Consider the following 21,291-nt stretch of genomic DNA (forward strand, 5'->3'; position numbering starts at 1 on the left):
ATACAAGCTGACCAATCTTTCCACAAAAACCTTGTTGGATTAAGGAGGTGATCTTCTTCAACTCAAAAGACGCAACTCACTTCCAAGAAAAAAATATCTTCATAACCAAACAATTTAATAAGTTGAGTTACTATAAAGCACTTTTCTTCTCTTCTCTTATTCACTAATGACAGCACGAGATCTTTCTCATTCAAAGGCTAGTGGGTTATTTTCGAGATGTGTTGAGTATTCTCTTGATCTCTTGATGTGTTTTTGTAGGGAACACAAGCTGGTTATTTATAGAGAAAACAGTTATAACTGTCTATAATTGATTAATTCATTGAAGTAATTGATTAGATTATCTAAGTAATCGATTAAAGTGTTCTTCCCCACATCTGGAAATAACTCAAGAACAATGTAATTTATTAGATGCTCTAAGTAATTGATTAAAGTGTTCTTGTTCACCTCTGAAGAACTAAACGAGAGACAAGTAATTGATTAATCCACTTGGTAATTGATTAAAGCAGAGACTCCTGAATAAATTAGTCATTGTCTTAAACAACAAGGTAATCGATTAAACTGATACGATACTCAACTCTTCAAGCTTCAGACAAACTTGATGTAATCGATTACGACAACCATGTAATCGATTAAAATAGAGAGTTTTTGCCTCTTGAAGAAACTTTTCTAACTTAGAAATGTTTCTTCAGACTAACCATGATGATGCATGATGCAATATATATATATATATATATATATATATATCATATGTACTAAGATTCAACAATTAAGATAACAACCAATACAAATGCCACTCAAAGAATTTAGGCATGTAAAAGTCAAAACATCTTTAAAACTTCTTCAAGCTCTTCCTTGAGCTTCAATCTTTAGCCTTTAGGTTGTTCACCATGCTGCTCCCTCTATCTCTAACACTAATCGATTACCTAATTGAATTAATCGATTACCTTTTAGATTTAATCGATTATAGACGGTTATAACTATTTTCTCTATAAATAACCAGTTTATGTTCTCTTCTAAACAAGGACGAAAACAATGAAATAAGCTTTTGAATGAGCTAAGATCACGTGTTGTTATTAGATAAAGAAAAAAGAGAAGAAAAGTGCTTAGAAAAAGTAACTCACACCTCCAAATCTTTACTCTTGGTTTTCGTGTATGGCTTTACGCATTTTTTTGTTTGTGCATGAATCACTTAAGGCATGCTAGAATAGGTGTTTCTAGTTTGGGCTAAGAGTAGCGTTCTCTTAGGCTCTTATTCACAAAGTGATGCAATCCTACCCCCCAAGGGCATTGGATAGAAGACTCCAAGAACATTGGGTCAAAGATGCAAGAGAAGGCCCTAGGGTTCTCATGAGCCTTAGGGTAGATTTTGGGCACATGAGCTAAGTATGAACCCACTTATATTTGTACATATTATATTAAGGTTTCATTAATTTTGGGTCTTGTATTTAGGGCTCCATGATGTAGGTAGGGTACCCTAGAAATATAGGATTTTTCAGCCCTTGTATTTTAGGGCACTTAGACTAGTTTTTGTATTAGGGTTAGTTTTGTAATTTCACGTGCACTAAGTGTTGGATCGAGTGGCCTCAGAATAATTAAGAAGGGGGGTTGAATTAATTATTCCTAAACCTTTACTAATTAAAAATTACTCTTTTAAGGCTTTTACTTATGTTGTTAAGAGAATATGGAGTAGAAGAGAAACTTAACAGAAAGTAAAAGCGGAAATTAAATGCACAGCGGAAAGTAAAAGAGTAGGGAAGAAGGAAACAAACACACAAGACTTTTTATACTGGTTCAGCAACAACCCATGCCTACATCCAGTCCCCAAGCGACTTGCGGTCCTTGAGATTTCTTTCAACCTTGTAAAAATCCTTTTACAAGCAAAGATCCACAAGAGATGTACCCTCCCTTGTTCTCTTTGAAACCCTAGTGGATGTACCCTCCACTAGAACTGATCCACAAGAGATGTACCCTCTCTTGTTCTCAGTCAAACCAAAGTAGATGTACCCTCTACTTGTACCACAAAGGATGTACCCTCCAATGTGTTGAGACAAATATCTCAGGCTATTAAACCTTTGATGCTTTGTGAATGGGGATACAAAAGAATTCTCAGGTGGTTAGTCCTTTGAACACTTTTGTATTAGGGAAAGGGAAGAATCAAAAGAATTCTCAGACTGTGTCGTTTTGAATTCTTTGACAAGGGAGAAGGGAGACACAAAAGAATTCAGGCGGTTAGTCCTTTGTTCTTTTGGAAAAGGGAGAAGAGAGACACAAAAAGAATTCAGGCGGTTAGTCCTTGGCGAATTCTTTTTGGCAAAGGGAGAAGAGAATGAAAAGATGAATAGCACAAGTTTTCAAGGTTTGGAAAACCAAAAAACTTCAGAAAGCTTTTGGTACAAAGAAGAAGAAGTTCAAAGAGATTCAAGGCTTGCAAAGGATTGATTGAATGAATGTAAAAAGTATTCAAGATACTTGAAATGCAAAACAAAGCCTTGCTTTTATAGACTTTCCATGTCTGGTCAAGAAGACCATTAAGAAGAGTTATAACTTTTAGAAAAACTTAAAACCAATTTGAAAAAGTCAAAAACCTTTTGAAGAGTTACATCTTTTGATTTATTCAGAAACAGTCACTAGTAATCGATTACCAAATTAGTGTAATCGATTACGCAAGGCTTTTAAGTGAAAGGATGTGACTCTTCACATTTGAATTTGAATTTCAACGTTCAAGGGCACTGGTAATCGATTATCAAAACATTGTAATCGATTACAGCTTTTTGAAAATAATTATAATGCTGTAAATTCAGTTTGAAAACTTTTTCAAACTTATTTTGCTACTGGTAATCGATTACAACAATATGGTAATCGATTACCAGAGAGTAAAAACTCTTTGGTAAAAGGTTTTGTCAAAAACTCATGTGCTATTCAAAGTTTTGAAAAACTTTTTAATACTTATCTTGATTGAGTCTTCTCTTTATTCTTGAATCTTGAGTCTTGAATCTTGATCTTGATTCTTGAGATCTTGAACCTTGAATCTTGATTCTTGACTCTAAACTTTCTTCTTGAGTCTTGAATTCTTCTTGATTCTTATCTTGAACTCTTGACTTGTTCTTGATTCACTTGAGTTTTTATTTGATTGATCTTTGAGCTTTTTGTCATCACCTTTGTCATCATCATTGTTATCATCAAAACACCTTTGAATCACCTTTGATTCACCATGAAGCTTTGCTTCTACACTAAGTGAATATTTGATGTGTGTTGGAAAATAAATTTAATTGAATTGGTAGAAGCCCAATCCAATTAAATTTTAGAGGGGGAGGTGAGCATTTGCTTACTACACCCCATTGCCACATCATATAGTCACACTTTGTGCATGTCCTTCATGCTTTACATGCCTCATGACACCTAAGCACACTTAGTGGAGAATCTAGGAATTGATCTTGGATTAGTGGGCTGAACCATAACTAAAATTCACTAATCATAATTAGTGAAATTTTGGCTCCAAAATTTGGCTCCACAAATTCAATTTCAAATTCAAGTGAAATTTGAATTGAAATTCAAATTTCCCTCCAATTTTGTGTGACACTTAGGCTATAAATAGAGGTCATGCGTGTGAATTTTTTTTAACTTTGATCATTTGAATATTAAACTTCAGATTTCAAAGCTCATTTAGAGCACAAAATTTCGTGCTCTTCTCTCCCTCTCCCTTCATTCATCTCTTTCTTCCTCCAAGCTCTTATCCATGGCCTCCTATGGTGGTGAGCTTCTTCTAGACTCATCTTCTCCTTGAAGTGGCGTCTCCTCTCTCTCTTCCTTTCTCCATTCTGCTGCCATTCATCTTCCAAGAAGCAAAGCAATCCATTGATGAAGAAGATCCTAGGCCTACAAGCTCCAATGGAGCTTACATCACGTGGTATCAAGAGCATCTTCATCTAGGTGATGTTCTTTTGCTTCCTCTATCTTTTTGTTTGGTGAATTCTCTTTAATTCCTTGTTCTTCATCTTATTCTACTTGTATATCCTCCATTGTCTTGTGGTTTGGTTCTGTTTAGAGTAGATTCAAAAAAATAAACCGATTAAATCTTAGATCTACACTTGTTCTTGCATTTCTATGGTTCAAATTTTGTAGATCTACTCTTTAATCATGTTTTTTGTGTTGATTTTAGGTTCTATCATTTTTCATTCATAATATTCTTGTGCTGAACCTTTAGATCTAAATTTTCTTCCAAAATATTGATTAGAAAAAAAAACACAAAAATCTAAGTGTAAATCACTTAATCCATGTTGTCTTAGAGTCATGTTTAGTCATAGTAATTGTCACATTATGATCTAAGTTTGTGTTGAATTTTTATTTTTTGGATTGAATTCTAGATACATTTGTTCATGTATTCTTGTCATTCTTAGCCTATCTTTTGAATTTTGTGTCTAATTCATGCATGTTATTTAGTTCATAACATGTTCTAAATCAATTCCTAGAAGTAGTCTTGTTCTTGAACTTTTTTTTGTTTTCTAAGTTTCCTACATGATGCCTATGATGAAGTTGAGTTGTGGTGCTGAGTTGTGGCTGGATTTGTGAATCAAAATAAGTCTTAAGCTCTCTTGAATTGTGTTATTCAAGATAATTGAGCATAAGCAAACAAAAACTGTAACTATCCAAGCCTTAAGCAACATAAACACTACTCTTGATTTCTAGGTTGAAATTGCTTGTGCTGGCAGCTTGAACATACGAACTTGTATAAATTACTGGGAATTGTTCACTACGTTTTTTGAGCTGAAATTTTTACTGAATTTTCTAGACATCTGGACCAAAATTATAAAAAGAGAACCAAGCGATTTGGATAAAGGAAAAAATAAGAAAAATCGCACAAGTTGGAAGAAAAATCAGTGTCCGTGAAAGGAAAGTGTGCTTGTTGTTTTGGCTCAAAATTTGTTCTATAATTGGTGCCTATTTTATACCAATCCTAGTTCTGAAATTTCAATTGAAAATTATTATGAAAACAAGTGCCAAAACTAGAGGTTTCTTGAGTCTTTTTTTTAGAATTTTTCTACTCTGCTCTAGAGCCATTCTAGGTTTCTCTTTGAGTCCTAGCTTGCTTTTTTGTGCATTTCATTGCTTTAATTGTTGAATAATCCTTGGAAATTTGTCTTGTTAAAACTCTATTCGTTTAGCTTTCATTTCATTTTTTTTGTCTTTGGTTATTGCTTGTCTCTTTGTTTCCTTGCTTGTGAGTTGCCATATAGGGAATTGGAAAGGAGGATTGGTGCCATATCTTGAAGAATTTGAGTCAAGAAGCAAGGGGCCAACCACCTTAAGAGCTATTGGACTAGGAAGCACTCCAAATTGAGTGAAATACTAAAGAGAGAATAGCCACCACAATTGAGGACTTTTTTTTTGTAATTTTGTAATTGGCAATTTGTTTTGCTTTCAAATTTTGTAACAAAAAAGCCTTTCATTGGAAGTAAGTTGGGAGCCTCCAATAGGTCACCCTACTTCCATTTGTGTGTAATAATTTTAGGCAATTTTCCCTTAGGATAGTGAGTGTTTTGTTGGGAACCTTAAATGAGGTCATCCAAACACTCTTAGGATCCGCCTAGTTTGCATTTCTTGCACTTTAATTTCTTTCTTACTTTCATAGCTTATTTCCTTACCCTCCATTGCCAAACCGCCTAGATAGCTTGCCTTTTACCAATTAGTTTTTACCTTATCTTTCACACCTCTTTTAGTTTTTATTTTGGCTAGTTTCAACCGTAGTTTCTTTTACCTTTTGTTTTCAAACCCCAACAAGAAAGAACCACAACTTAAAAACCACCATGAGTCTTCATTCTTCATCTAGTATTAATGGTGAGGGTTCTACTACTAAGGACCCCTTGTATAAGATATTAGATGAGTTGAGATCCCTTAAGTTGTGGAAAGAAAAACAAGAAAGAAAAGAAAAAGGAAAAAAAAAGAGTGGAAGAAATAAGTCAAGATGAAAAATAGAAAATAAGGGAAGAAGAAAGAAGGAAAATACTAAAAGAGTTAAGAAAAGAAAAACATGCCTCCTATAGTAGTCATAACTCTTGCAAGAGCCTAAGTGAAGAACTTCGTGACTATTATGAAGGAAGGCATAGGTCACATCTTAGATCTCACTCCCATATGAGAGAAAAGGAAAGAAAGCCTCAAGAGGCTAACATTAACATCCCATACTTTCATGGGAAGGACAATGTAAAGGCTAACTTAGATTGGGAAATAAGGGTAGAGCAACAACTTAAAAGGAAGTCTACTTCAAAATCTTATGGCTCTCACTCTTATGCAAAGAAAGACCAAGGTCAAGGCATCTTAGGGGTGACACCTTCTAAGCCCAAAGATGACAAGGGGAAGACAATAGAAAAGCAAGCCCCTAAGGCTAGTATGCAAGAGAAAACTAGCTCTATAAAGTGCTTTAAATGTCTTGGAAGAGAACACATTACTTCTCAATGCCCCACCACAAAAACCATGATTTTGAGGGGCCAATACATTTATAGTAGCCAAGATAAGGTTACTACTTCACCTTCCTCTAGTGAAAGTGAAGAAGCAAAAGGGGAAGAATCTAGTGAAGAAATCTACCCCCAAGAAGAAGGACAACCATTAATGGTTAAAGAGAAGTGTAAGGAGGTAAGTGTTTCCTCCAAGAGGTTAGCTAAGAAGGAAACTCATTTTACAATAAAGACAAACATTAAAGAAACTTTCCCTCTTAGACAACCTCCACATTTTCTCTTTTGTAAAAAGACACTTGCTAGCATTGCCACACCTTTTGGGCTTGAGGTTATTCCTCAAGTAAAGGAGTTGTTGGATGAGGGTTTGGTTCGCAAGAGCTTAAATTCTTGTGCTTTGTTGGTGCCTAAAATAGGTATTATTAGGCACCAAATCCCTATGATAGGTGGTATGATGAATGTGTTGAGTGGTGCAACACTCTTTTGTAAAATCACTCATGCACCCAACATCTTCATGATTTGTGTACATAGGGACTCATTAGGTAGGTTTGTTCTTATTTTTTGTTTCAATGCAAACCTAGGTGCTCATGTGGGACACCTTAGGTTTGTTGTAATTTTTTGTAGGAATAATCAACATGAAAATAAATAAAAAGGTATGCTTTATTCCATTACTTTCCTTAACTTTTTAAATAGTGATCAAGGGCTTCCCATGGACCCTAAGAGAATAAAGGTCATTCCTGAGTGGCCTACTCCACCAAGTATAAGGGAAATTTGGGGCTTCAATATCTTAACAAACTTTTACAAAAGGTTTGTCCCATATTTTTCTATACTTGTAGCACCACTCATTGAGTTGGTGAGGAACTATATTCCCTTATGGGAAGATGGCCAGGAAAAGGGTTTTCAATCCTTACCGTACTCTAACATACCCAACATCACCAATACATATGTTTTTATTCTTTTTACAGGTGTTGAGGAAAGAATTAATGAGTTTCAAGAACCTCTAGATTTGAGGTCAAATCCTTTTCAAGGGGGAGGGAATGATGCAATCCTACCCCTCAAGGGCATTGGATAGAAGACTCCAAGAACATTGGGCCAAAGATGCAAGAGAAGGCCCTAGGGTTCTCATGAGCCTTAGGGTAGATTTCAGGCCCATGAGCTAAGTATGAGGCCACTTATCTTTGTACATATTATATTAAGGTTTCATTAATTTTGGGTCTTGTATTTAGGGCTCCATAATGTAGGTAGGGTACCCTAGAAATATAGGATTTTTCAGCCATTGTATTTTAGGGCACCTAGACAAGTTTTTTTATTAGGGGTAGTTTTATAATTTCACATGCACTAAGTGAATATTTGATGTGTGTTGGGAAATAAATTTAACTGAATTGGTAGAAGCCCAATCCAATTAAATTTTAGAGGGGGAGGTGAGCATTTGCTTACTACACCCCATTGCCACATCATATAGTCACACTTTGTGCATGTCCTTCATGCTTTACATGCCTCATGACACCTAAGCACACTTAGTGGAGAATCTAGGAATTGATCTTGGATTAGTGGGCTGAACCATAACTAAAATTCACTAATCATAATTAGTGAAATTTTGGCTCCAAAGTTTGGCTCCACAAATTCAATTTCAAATTCAAGTGAAATTCAAATTTCCCTCCAATTTTGTGTGACACTTAGGCTATAAATAGAGGTCATGTGTGTGCATTTTTTTTTAACTTTGATCATTTGAATATTAAACTTCAGATTTCAAAGCTCATTTAGAGCACAAAATTTCGTGCTCTTCTCTCCCTCTCCTTTCATTCATCTCTTTCTTCCTCCAAGCTCTTATCCATGGCTTCCTATGGTGGTGAGCTTCTTCTAGACTCATCTTGTCCTTGAAGTGGCGTCTCCTCTCTCTCTTCCTTTCTCCTTCCGCTGTCATTCATCTTCCAAGAAGCAAAGGAATCCATTGATGAAGAAGATCCTAGGCCTACAAGCTCCAATGGAGCTTACATCACAAAGGACCCTAGTGTTAGGTGCCTAAGTCTTTTTTTCCAGGGTGAGAACTGTAGATTGGTTATGATTGCTTGTAAGGATTCTATATGCATAGAGAAAATCTAATTATAGTTTTGGATTAGATAATTGGATTAGCTTCTCTAGCGATAGAGAGTGAACCAGTATAAAAAGGTTGCGCACTTCTTCTCTTGATCTAATTTTTATCTCTCATTCTAGTCTTAATCAATTTTTTAAATGTTCAAGGATATATCTTTGTGAAAGAAAGAACTTAAATGAAGGATCTTGTGCAAAGGGTGGATTGATTAAGTATTGACTGAGTTTCATTTTTGAAAAGTTGTGTGATACGATCCATACAAAAAAAGTTTTTGTAACTCTAGTTTTAAAAGTTTGTTTTGTTTTGAAAACCAATTCACCCCCCATCTTGGTTTGTTGAGTACCATAATCTTTTTCCATTAATTTGTTTCCCTTTCTGACTTCACATAGAAGATAGTTTTTTTCGACAGATCTTAAGCAATCCTTTGACTAAGACCCATTTAATTTCTTTTGAAAGATGTTTCAGATTGACATGCATAACTTTTTCATGCTAAATTCTTCTCTCATTTTCTTTGGATAGATATATCGTATCAATCTCATACAAATTATACCATATTGTAGTAAAAAGTGTCTTGCCATTGTCAATCTTGACTACACATGTCTTTGTTGAAGGAAACAACATAACTATATATTTTTATAAAATTGATTGATGCTCAACAGATTATTTTTCATACCTTTAACATATAAGATATTATCTATGGAGGTTAGAGAGGACATACCAATTTTACCTATGCCAATGATTTCTCCTTTATCCATTCATCCAAACACAGAAGCTTTGCCTTCAATTGGCTTTAGGTCTAGGAACATAAACCTTTTATGCTTGATCTTTGGTTATTTTCTTGTGTTTTATAGGAGCTTTATGGAAGCAAGGACCAAGCAATGGAGATGTGTCCCAAGAATGATTTTTATGTGTCAAGACCCATTTGGATGAAGTCCAGAGTTGTAAAGGTTTTGTGAATGCAAAAGAAGATTTTTTTGAAGTTTTGGAGCTTCACACACATGTGCAATTAGTTGTGAAGGAATCCGTGCACTTGTACAATGCTGAAATATGAAGTGCAAAATTGTGCACCTATGCAATGACCTTTGCGAGAATTTCCTTATTTAAGTTTATTCAATTTTATTATAAACTCTATTTAGTCAATAGTTTTAAATAAGGTAATTATTCTCTAATTTGGGACATGTATTTTATGTTGGAGAGAGAAAGATAGTCAGTGAACGCTCATGATGACTTAGAGAGATAAGGATTCATTCTCCATTCTTTCTCCAATGAAGTTTTATTCTCCCACGACCAAGAAGTAATCTTCTCCTCGCGAGGTTTAATGTAACTGGTCTTACTTTCATGTAATTTCTACAATGTTTCTATTACAATTAAACATTATTATTATTATTATTAGGCTTAAATATGTTTTTGATACATGGAAAATAAACCATTTTCAAATTACTACCTCAGATTCATTTTTGGTCAATTACGTACTTGAAAAAAAATTGTTTTAACATAGTACCTGCCATCATTGTCAAATTAATCAACTTCAATCTCATCATTATCGACACCACCCTATTAGAATTCATCATTTCCACTACCGCCTCAACCGTTGGCAAAACCATCCTCCACCTCGACCCTAACTCATTCTATGGTAGCCACTTCGCTTCTCTTTCCCTCCACAACCTCACTTCCTTGCACTCCCTCCCCTTTGCCGCCGCCACAACCACTAACTCTGATGATGTCATTGTCATCGACCTCATCCACCAACCCCTCTGCTCCGACGTAGAAATTGTGACCTACGATGAATGTGCATTTCTCAACAAAAAATTTAGTATCGATTTGGGAGGCCTGAGGGCATTGTTCTACGTGGACAAGATGATTAATCTGTTGATGAAATCAGGCACGGCACAATATTTGGAGTTCAAAGGAAACGATGAGAGCTTCGTCTACGGAGCTAATGCAGGTTTGGCGAACGTGTCGAATCTGAAATCGACAAACAAAAAGAACCATAATCTTTAGATCTAAAATCGAAAATAAGAACTGTCATCAAATATGAAATTGAAAACAAAAGTTGTAGCTTGATTGATGTGATCTTGTGAGATAAAGTGTTGTCGTGGTGGTGGTAGAAACTAAGCCTGAAAGAGTAAGGGAAATCAAGGTGCAGTGCATTGGACTGTTAGGGGATGTAGCAGCGGTGAAGGGAGAGTTGTGGTTGTTGCGATGTGAGCACATAGGTGGTGAGGAGTTGAAGATGAAGCTTGGGGCACCCAACTTTCATATGCTTGGTTTTTACACTCGAAATAAATGATGATCAATGGCTTTCATTCCACCCATTCCAATCTTTTCCAATCAAGAATAAGAAATAAAAGGAAGAAATTTTGTGCCTCTACCTATGCTAGAGGAAGAATGTCTTAAGATTTGGTGTTCTCAAGTACTTTTGCCTTTTACTATGAACAATTCCTCTTATGCCTTTCTTGGTTCCTTTAAACTAGATCTTACCCTTGAATGTTGGACCCTTATCTACCCTCTACTGGTGAAGATCACTTCCTTATGCATCTTCGTGAGATTAGGACTAATTTATCTGTAAAGACTATGCAGATATCTTCAGAGCAACTCCTAATAACGATGGTAGCAAATTTACTACTTGGATGAATAGGGTTGAGTTGACTTATGGAGACTTATGGAGAAACTAGGGATGTTTTATTTTATGCAACTATGCAGGCGAGATCTCGTATCTCTCAAAATTCATCCTTTTGATTTTCCTTGTGGACCTATTGGACAATATTATTTGAAATAACTGCCATTACTGGACTTCAACCAATGGGGGAAATATATGCTTTGGGTTTGATTAATGATGAATGCAAGCTAGAGTGAAAGTTTTTGAAGATGAACATATAGCTTTCCTAATGTATTGGCTATCTTCTTATGTTTGCTGCACTTGATCACATTAGTTGATACAAAATGTCTATAATCTAGATCAAGCCATTCATTTTGGCCATGAAGTATGTTTAAGCAAATTTCTCTTGGCGTCTTAGTATAAGTCCATGGATGATGTTGTTGATATTTATGAAATATAGAGTAAATAATAGACTTAGAGTACCCTAGCTATAAATAGAGACATATTAGGTTAGCTTTAACATTTACGATATGTTTCTACGCTCTCTCTTCCTCCCAAATTCATTCTCTCTTTTTCCTTTCCAAAAACCCTATCTTTTTCCCACATACACCCAAACATGTATGAGTAAAACTACAATCCCAAACTCGTTAACTGTTGGATTATCCTGAAATTTTGACATATCCTTTGGAACTCATTTTCACACACCTCCACCGTTGGAAATATTTCCTTTAAAGAGATAAATTGTCCTCGTACATGGACAATGAAATTGAGGCTTCAATCCCTTCTCTTTCTCTCTAACGCTTGGAAACTCTTGCAAAGAAATCAAAGGAAATGCTTGAGGAATCTTAGGGAACCACTAGATACACCGCTACTGCTACTGGACTACACACGTGAGCTCCCTTAGAGGTAAGGGATGAGTTACTCACACCTATGGATTAGAACGAACATGTGTAGGGATCCCTAGAGGATAAATTTTGGGTTATTTGAATTGTTTTATGAATTTCAATTATGTTCTTATTCTTTTATTCATGAATTGACTGTGTTTGATAGACCAATTGATGTCCCAATGCAAAATTATTGTGAAATTGATATGTTCTTGTGTTGAGTGTGAAACCTATAAATTGGCCCTTTTCTAATTAGCGTGAATTGATTAAATTAAGTAAGGAGATATTTACTGTAAGATGGAGCAAGATATTGATTTTGTATTTTTCTCCTTTTTGTGCTTTTTAGGGTTTTTTATATAGTTTGGAATAAATATTATAATTTGGAATTAGAATAGGCTAACAAAATGACATTCTTGATTATTGTTTAAGTTTTAATATTTAGTATGAGTTTATATATTGTTTTATATTGTTATTCTTTAAAATAGGCAAAAGTTTATTCAACTACAAGGTTCTTCGAATGTTTTAGTATGAGTTTATATATTTTTCCCACTCAAACCTTTCCCTTCTCCATCTAAATTCTCACCTCCACCCTTCATCACCCCATGCCCCCATACTCCCCATCACTTCCTTTTTTTTGTTCTGAAATAAGATGAAGTCTCGAAAATAAATTTACCAAACACTTTCCTTCCAGGCACGAGTCCTCCCAAAATCTAACTTTCTCACTTCTTCCAATTTTCCACCGGATTCCATTATCAAACCATTTTTCTTGCCTAGATCCCCCACACACCTTTAAATCCCTCCACCACATGCTCTACAAAGATCAACTTTCCTCCCTCAAAAGACCATGCCATCCTTCATACATTGACATAAGCACATCCTTCCACGCCCCATCGGATCTATGGAACAAATTCCATCTCCATCTCCCTAATAAGACATCATTAACCACCTCAATATTTGTTACTCCAAGACCTCCCAAATCCATGCTTTTACACACATCCTCCCATTTAGCCCAAGATATTTTATTATTCTCACTACCATGTCTCCACAAAAACCTTATTTGGATTCCTACTAGTTTGGAACACACTTCTTTAGAAATTTTGAAAAAGGATAGATAGAAAAGGGGTAAGGAGTAGAGGAAGGAATTTATCAATGTTACTCTTCTCCCAAAAGAAATATGCTTGTGTTTCCAATTGGCAAATATTTTTTCAAATTTTTGAATGATGAGTTTCCACATTTCCACTCTCCTAGGATTAGCCCCAATGGACAATCCTAAATAAACAATGTTGCAATTGTGAGTTGTTGACTTGTTCACTCCGCTTGAAGACGAAAATACAACCCGTTTTAGAGCAACAACAAAGGTCAACGTTGATTAATCAAAAAGTATTGAACAATGATGGTGGTCGAAGGAGAGGAAAGGACACCAATTAGTTGATTATCGTATTTGTCACCACTGTAAATCGAGGCGGCAACAACATAGTGCGGTTGCCTATTAGTTTAGGGTAAAAGGACACCATCAATAAACACAATTATAATAAGTTTTCAAATAATTAATTATAAAATTTATTAACCCTTGTGCTGACGTGTGAAGCTTACATGTAAACCACCTAATCAGGTTTGACATGTGTCCACAACTAGTTCACCGCCTGTCACAACACATCAGCAGTTAGCGAAGGAAATAGATGATAGGGATAAAAACCCAAACAGAGCATAAAAGTTTTGAGATCAATACCGGTCAACTTTTTATTTAGGGATCAAAAACAAATATTTAAAAAAATTTAGGAACCAAAAACATAATTAATCCTATAAAAATAAATTTAAGCATTGCTCTAAACAATGAGTTTGGCTAAAGGTACAAAACGCTCTCACGCATGTCATAGAATATAATCAAAAACCTTTTGGCTATCGTTACGCAAGGATATTCGTACCTTTTGTGTAGGTAATTTTGTTTATCATGCATCCTTATTATTCTTTAACTAGTGTACCGAACATTTTTATAATTTATGAAAAATAAGTATTTATAAATAAATAAATTACTTATAGTTAAAATTTTAATAAATAAATAATTTTAACATATAAATTATATTTTAGATTTGTGATAAATAATTTATGTTGTGATAGTATTTAAATGAAAATAGATGTGAAAGAAAAAGTTGAGAGAGGGAAGGTCCGAAAAAATAAATAATCTTACATATGAATTAAAAAAGAAAAAAAGTGTTATTGATAGGCTTTGAAGCAGCCGTGTATTTAATTACACGTCGGCAAATAGAAAGGAACTTTTATAAAAAGTTAATGCCATTTTCTTATTTACTTCGTGTTCAAGTTGTTCTGTTATTCCTTCCTCTCTCTTTTCATGGAAGACAGCTTTAATTATTCTTCTTCCCCTTGATTTGTATTATTCCATTTCTTTTCCTTGTTATATATCTATATAAAAGGCTAGCCATAAAAACTCCTCTCATACTTTCTTCGGTGATAGAAAGCACACAGAAGAGAAAGAAAGAAAACAAAGAGGAGAAAGAAAGTAGTTGAGGAAGATACAAACAATTTTTGCAGATTGTTGAGAATGCCTTTCAAGAAGCCTCATCACACCTCAGACAAGAACTACATAACAGGGGCAAGTATACGTTTTCTTATTCTAGATAAACAGTCATATATTTTACAAATTATATATTTATGAAAAGTACCAAATATATCATGCATAAACTAAAAAGAAATTGTGATTTATTTCTTAAACTAAGAATTTTAGGATGAACAACAGAAAAAGCTTTATTTCATACGTTAAATAAACTTATAGGTCCAAAACTATTTAAGGATTTTTAAATAATTTATTTACTTTAAAGGTTAACACTTAGATCTCCAAACTCGTCGTTATTTTAATTTTAATTGTGACCCTGATAACATTTTGTTAATATTTTGTCAAGTACAGGAAGCTAATTAAAAATTTGCAAATAGTTTAGAAACCTACTAAATTATTAAACTAGTAACCTAATCCCTGAATTATTATTTTTCTTTTAATAATGTCACTTTAATGAAACTTTTAATAAAATAGATTTATAAGCTTAAAGACCTAATATTAAACTTTTATAATGTACAAATATATTTAAACAGTTTCAAATAATTTAGAACCGGCCTTCTTATTCAACCTATTTTATAGGATTATAGAGATACAAACCAAGTTTCTTTCTTTCTATATTGCTACGTGCTCCATACAATATATAATTAAACTGTCATATAATTACCAATAAAATTGTCATATAATTAAAAGTCATTGGAATTTATGAAAATTACTTTAAAAATTAGATTTAAAGTATTATCCTATTGGTTTAAAATCTTTATACTTAACATATATCAAAATCAAATTCAAATAATTATGGGAAGGCCGGGGAAAAGACCCCAGACTAGAATAGTTTATCAAACACCATCCGTTGGTATTACTGTATAACCATAGTTTGTTAGCTTAACCTTTTTTTTTTTTATTTTGCCATAAAGTAGTTGATATTCACAACTTGTTTGAGAAAATTACCAGCATATATAATAAGAGATGATTCCAATATTCAAGTTTCACTATTTAAGTATATGTAATATGTAACGTGGTTAAAACAAATAAAAAAAATCCCAATTACACGAATACTAAACCTCATGATGCTGACTATAATAATGATGACAATATGTGCAGGACGACGGAGGCAAGTTCGAGATACAACCTAGAGGACTCAACATTGTGTGGGGAAATGATTCTCGATACTGGAAAATTCCAGAGTAAGTATAATAATCATATGAATTACATTCTTAATGTTTTTTAAGAACAAACATCATAACTATTATTTTATCATTGTTTTTCTAATCTGACTTCATCAATTATATATGAAATTGACATGTTCTCTTATCATTTATATTAAAAAAATTTAAGCTATTACCATTAATTCTTCGAAATTGTGAAGGGATGATTTTTATTTTATTTTGCACCAAACGGATGATTTGTTATGATTTATCTCTCTCTCTGTATAGAGATAGAGTTCAGGAGCGTATTTAGTGAGATTTTTTAATAAAATTGAGGGTAAAATTATTGTGTAAAAAAATCTGTAAGAAATAACATGACAATATATATGACTCAAATTATTCTTCTCTTCGATCAAATAAAAAAATGACATATATGTGTGTGGGGAATCTAATGGGAACCTTTTGGCAAAGAATCTAATGGGAACTAGTACTATATATGTCTTTCTAAATGATTTTCTTTAATTAATCTATAAAGATATGGGGAACATTTATTTAGGTCTCTCCATTTGACATTTGAGTGGATGATATTTCGCTAGAATTATTCCATTTCTATAAGAATATTATGAACAATGCTGAAGAGAAAAAGTCATAAAATATACCCCCACACTAATGTGACGTGCTCCTAATTAAATAAAAATGAAAGAACTTAAACAAATGCAAATATACAATTAAATTCCACTTAGAAAGGTCAAAATAGAATATACAAATGAATGACAATCTTCATTTTATAAGTTAATTTTTAAGATTGAGTTAAAACCAAAATAATATTTTAAAATAATATTAAAATTTATCCTACATTTATTAAACGGATCATTCACCATATCATTCACGTACCAAGCCTAAAAGTACTGGCCGCAAGAGGGTGTATGAGAAAAACTCAAGTCACACATCGATTATAGATAAGAAAATTTTGATACATCCATAAATGTTTTAAATTTTTTTTCAGACAAGGTCCTGCGGAGCTGATCCAAGTTTCATGGTTGGAGGTATCCGGCGTGGTAAACTTACCAGGTGTCAAGAAATATAGGGTTGAATTCGAAGTGAGAGTTAAAGACGATGGGTTCGGTTGGAGTGGCACGGACGTGCTAGTGATGGCTAAGATTGGGAAAACGGGAAAATATACGTATAAGGTGACGAAACTAAACCCTGGTGAAACCTTGAATATTCCAAAATCAACTGACCCACTTGAGATTCAAGTGAACAAGCAATCTGAGGACCTTCACTTTGGATTATATGAAGTGTGGAGCGGAAAATGGAAGGGAGGCCTTGAAATTGTCAGAGCCCTCATCAAACCTTTAACTTAATTGCATGCAACTCATCATACCATATATCGTTTTCTTCATTTGCCAACTTTGACAAGTGGATTAATTGTTTGTGGTTTAATTATTATTATTACTTTGTATTTGGCGTTGAGTACTACTGTATGATATATAGATGATAATATGTGTCCATGCTCTGCACTAGCTGAGACCTGGATTATTCCAACTTGCAAGTGCTGTGAGAATAACAGTGTGTTCTGGTCATGCATGCATGCTGAGAGAAACAATGTATGTCGGTCTTAAAAAGTTCACTGTATTTGCATAAACTATATGTACTAAATAATGGATTTACAAGTGTGTTTTTTTTATATGTCCTTTTCTCTTTGAAGCTCAAGGTTTTAAATAACAGTGTATTTACACTATTAGAAATTACACTTTCAACATCGGTTATTTAGGGCATTCTACATCGGCTCTAAAATCGATGTTGAAAGTGACGATGTTGAATGTATCATCGTTAACATCGGTTTTCAAAAACCGATGTTAAACACAAAGAACTACAGCAAAAAAAAGTGTATGCAAGACGAAAGTTGACATCGGTTTTGTAGTAAAACCGATGTTAATGTTATATATTAACATCGGTTCTCTAGAAGAACCGATGTTGATGTAATATATTAACATCAGTTTTCGTAGAAACGAAAACCAATGTTAATATATTACATTAACATCGGTTTCAGTAGAAAACCGATGTTGTTGATGATGCATATACTTATTTGTTGTACGTCTTTGTATATAACATCGGATATTCATAGAAAACTGATGTTAATGTACAACTTTAACATCAGTTATTTATAGATAACCGATGTTAACATTTGTACATTAACATCGGTTATGTATATATAGCCGATGTTAACTTATGTACATTAACATCGGTTATGTATAAATAACCAATGTTAATATAGAAACGATAACATCGGTTATGTAGGAATAACCGATGTTAATGTACAAAAGTTAACATTGGTTTTCTGTATGACCGATGTTAAGGTTCATGTCGACATCAGTTTTTGTAAATAACTGATGTTGTTTACCATATTAACATCGGTTTTTGTTAATAACCGATGTTGTTTGCAAGTATTTTTTTATATATATTTTCTGTTTTTACAGTAAACCCAAAATTGTACCTGTAAAATGTAATTTCAAGCCCAATTCATAGCAAATAAACATTTTATTTTGCTTTCAAGCGGTTTTAATGATAATAAACATAAAATAATTGATTTATCATAAAGAACAATCATCAAATGAATTCAATGTTCATATTACATAGAAAATGTCAAAAATGTTAAACCAAAGTAAACTAAGCTAAAGATAATGCCCCTAAATCCTAGGCCTGATCTCTAACTCGGAGATAAAACTGTGCCCACTGGATCCGCAATGCCTTTAATCTCTCTGGCTCCAAGGGTCTAGGATCGTTAAAATACTGCATGATGAAATAAATCATAATAAGTTAATAATGTAATACAAATTATAAATAAATCAATTTTGTTTGAAATAAACTTACCGCTTCCCAATTATTCCTAAAAGTTCCTAAAATGATGGCAGACATTCAGTGCATCACATAGTAGCCGCACTCAGTACTTCCTTTTTGTCTATTACACTAAATACATAATGAAATTTGGATATTAATTAAACAACTAGTGTACAGACACATATAGAAATATATATATATATATATAGGTGGAAGTTTTATGTAAATGACGTACCTTGACGACAATCCACCTAGCAGGAGCCTTTGATTTAGGCTGTGGAGCATCATCAAGACCATTTAAAGCACTATTCCAGATGAGTAACAATTAAAAACTGGTGTTGTATGTTGAGTTATTTCAATGCAAATGTATTGAAAAGAACACTAACCTATTAATAATCCCCTTAAGGTAGTTGTCTGGCCTGTTATGCAATGAACAAAACCAGACAACTAGGTGTTCCTTGGGCAGGATGACCACCATCTGCCAGTGTCCGTTGCAGTGGAGATTAATATGGGTTAGTACGTTAGTAAACATTAATTAAATTCAGTTATTTTGTGACTTACCCATTTAGGTAGGCTCCAAGATAGACATCGCGTTTTGAACTCTGCATCCAAGTCTTTATGTAACTTTCAGACTCAAACTGCGATTGCCCAGACCTCTGAATGGACTGTGGCTCGAGGAATCCATAGATATCAGAATTCCCCGCTCGCATACATGTTTCAGTGAGATGCCTATTTATGTTAAGTCAAAGTTAAATATTTATGAATTGAAAACAATAACTTAGGTAATTAAAAGTAATATAAAATGACTTATAGAATCCACAAACTGTAACAGTGATATGCTGAGACATCGACCACCGTGTGCAATTTCGGAGAGGTCTTCGTGCTTTATGTAGAGGGGGAAATCTGGATTAAAGACCCCGAACACGGTGGCATCCCATCTAATCTAATAAGGCCTCAAGAAAAGCTCTGGGATGGTCAATGTCATCAGATAAAGCGGATCATCAACCTTCGGATCGGGCTTTGGAGGTGGTTTTGCCGGAGACACAGCTACATGTTCATGAAACAAAGTTAAATAGCCTAATTTGAGGCACGCTTAATGAATTAATTTAAAAAGAAGAAACATATAGTAAGGACAATAAGTACCTGCTGTGATAAAGACTTGACCAGATGTGTCGACCAAGTAAGGAAGGTGTGAAGTGCCTGCCCCACTAAGGAAACCTCATTAGTGGGTACAGGAACTGGAGCATCTGCATCTGTAACCTCCTCCACACTCACCTTTACTTGGCTAGGCAACAAAAAAGTGTTATGAACAACAGTGGATCCCTCATAAACTCTCCCCATGGCAAGCAGGCGGGCAGGATCTGCTTCTATGTACAAGCCGCACCTATCAGAGTCACCCGTCTCAGGATTGTTTCTCGAGGGATCAACACAACTCCCTTTTGTGCTCACTCGAGGACCGGAGGGACCAACCAGAGGGTCAGGAGGCAGTGCAAGTCCCTGAGATTGCATCTGGGACTGCATCTGGCTGAAGGATGCCATGATCTGCCGCGTCACTCTCTTTGTGATGGGCTCCTCTAGCTGGTCCCTGATTTGCTGGGTCAGCTGCTGCAATTCTTCAGGAGGTAGGGAGGAAGAGCTGTGGGACATCCGTGGAGCCGATCCAAAGTATTGCTTGATGGTGACACCGGCTCTAACAGCACGGACACGTCCAGGGTGCTCTGGACGTCCAATAGCAGCGGCGAGAACATCCTGACGTCCATGGGGGACGAAGGATCCCTGTGTGGCCTACTCCTCAAAGGAATCCTGCACAGAAAACACATAGTGGTACATGGAATTCACAAAATATTGAAATATAATTGTAATGGTTAGTTGAAAATGACTTACGATCTTCTCAGCGATTTCCTTTGCGGCCTCAATCGTCATCTCCCCTGTTTTCTTCGTGCGGGCCATCTTCCACTTCACGTGGCGTCTGACCGGGGATGGAGGGTCGATGACGCCATTAACGCTTTCTGACTGTGCATCTTCCTCCAGCTTCTTCTTCATCTTCTCAGCCAGGAGCTTCTGCTCCAAATAGTCATAACCCCCACGAGACAAAACGTGGGGGGCAGTATTCTGCTTCTGGATGGCCTGTGCCTTCTTGCGCACATCCTGAAAAAATTAAACAATAATGTTTCAAATTGGAAGAATGAAGTATAACAACATCAACTTTTTTGAAAAACAAGTTAAATGACAAGGAACATACCTCCCAAGAAGGGTCTCTGCAAGTCTGGCAAAACTGGACCCACTTTTCCTTGCTGATGCTGTATTTCTCACAGACAGTGTCCTCGACACTGTCCTGATCAGCTGTAAGGGCCCATTTCCTCGTGAGGTCTGATTTAAACTGCCTCCATCTCTCCACCACGGTCTGAAGTAACTTCCTTTTCGTCCTACTGTCAGAAGCCTCTGGGATATCAAATTCCACCTTACAACATCAAATAAAGTTTATTTGTTACAATAATGTATTTTTTGGCTATTAATTAAACAAAATGAAATAAGAAAAGAAAAATACCTGAATATCCTCCCAAATTAGGTCCTTCTGAGCAATAGGGACCTCCTTCCAGTTCTCGTAGGTGACATCCACCTTATCATGCACCACAATCCCCAAATATGTTCTTAATTTCTTCCTGTGGGGATCGTCGGCCTTGCCGGTAGCAGGATCAACATGGACCACTG

At 34.9% G+C, this 21,291-nt stretch overlaps 1 protein-coding gene across 1 annotated transcript; it reads left to right on the forward strand.

Moving 5' to 3' along the window:
- Window positions 1-14,459: 14,459 nt before the first annotated feature.
- Window positions 14,460-17,427, forward strand: LOC114416727 (protein PHLOEM PROTEIN 2-LIKE A9-like). Its single transcript, XM_028381707.1, has 3 exons — window positions 14,460-14,632; window positions 15,695-15,777; window positions 16,745-17,427. The coding sequence occupies exons 1-3, from the start codon at window positions 14,582-14,584 to the stop codon at window positions 17,100-17,102; spliced, it is 492 nt and encodes a 163-aa protein (XP_028237508.1). The 5' UTR covers window positions 14,460-14,581; the 3' UTR covers window positions 17,103-17,427.
- Window positions 17,428-21,291: the final 3,864 nt, after the last annotated feature.

This window comes from Glycine soja, chromosome 6 (genome assembly GCF_004193775.1).
Source record: "Glycine soja cultivar W05 chromosome 6, ASM419377v2, whole genome shotgun sequence".
NCBI lineage: Eukaryota > Viridiplantae > Streptophyta > Magnoliopsida > Fabales > Fabaceae > Glycine > Glycine soja.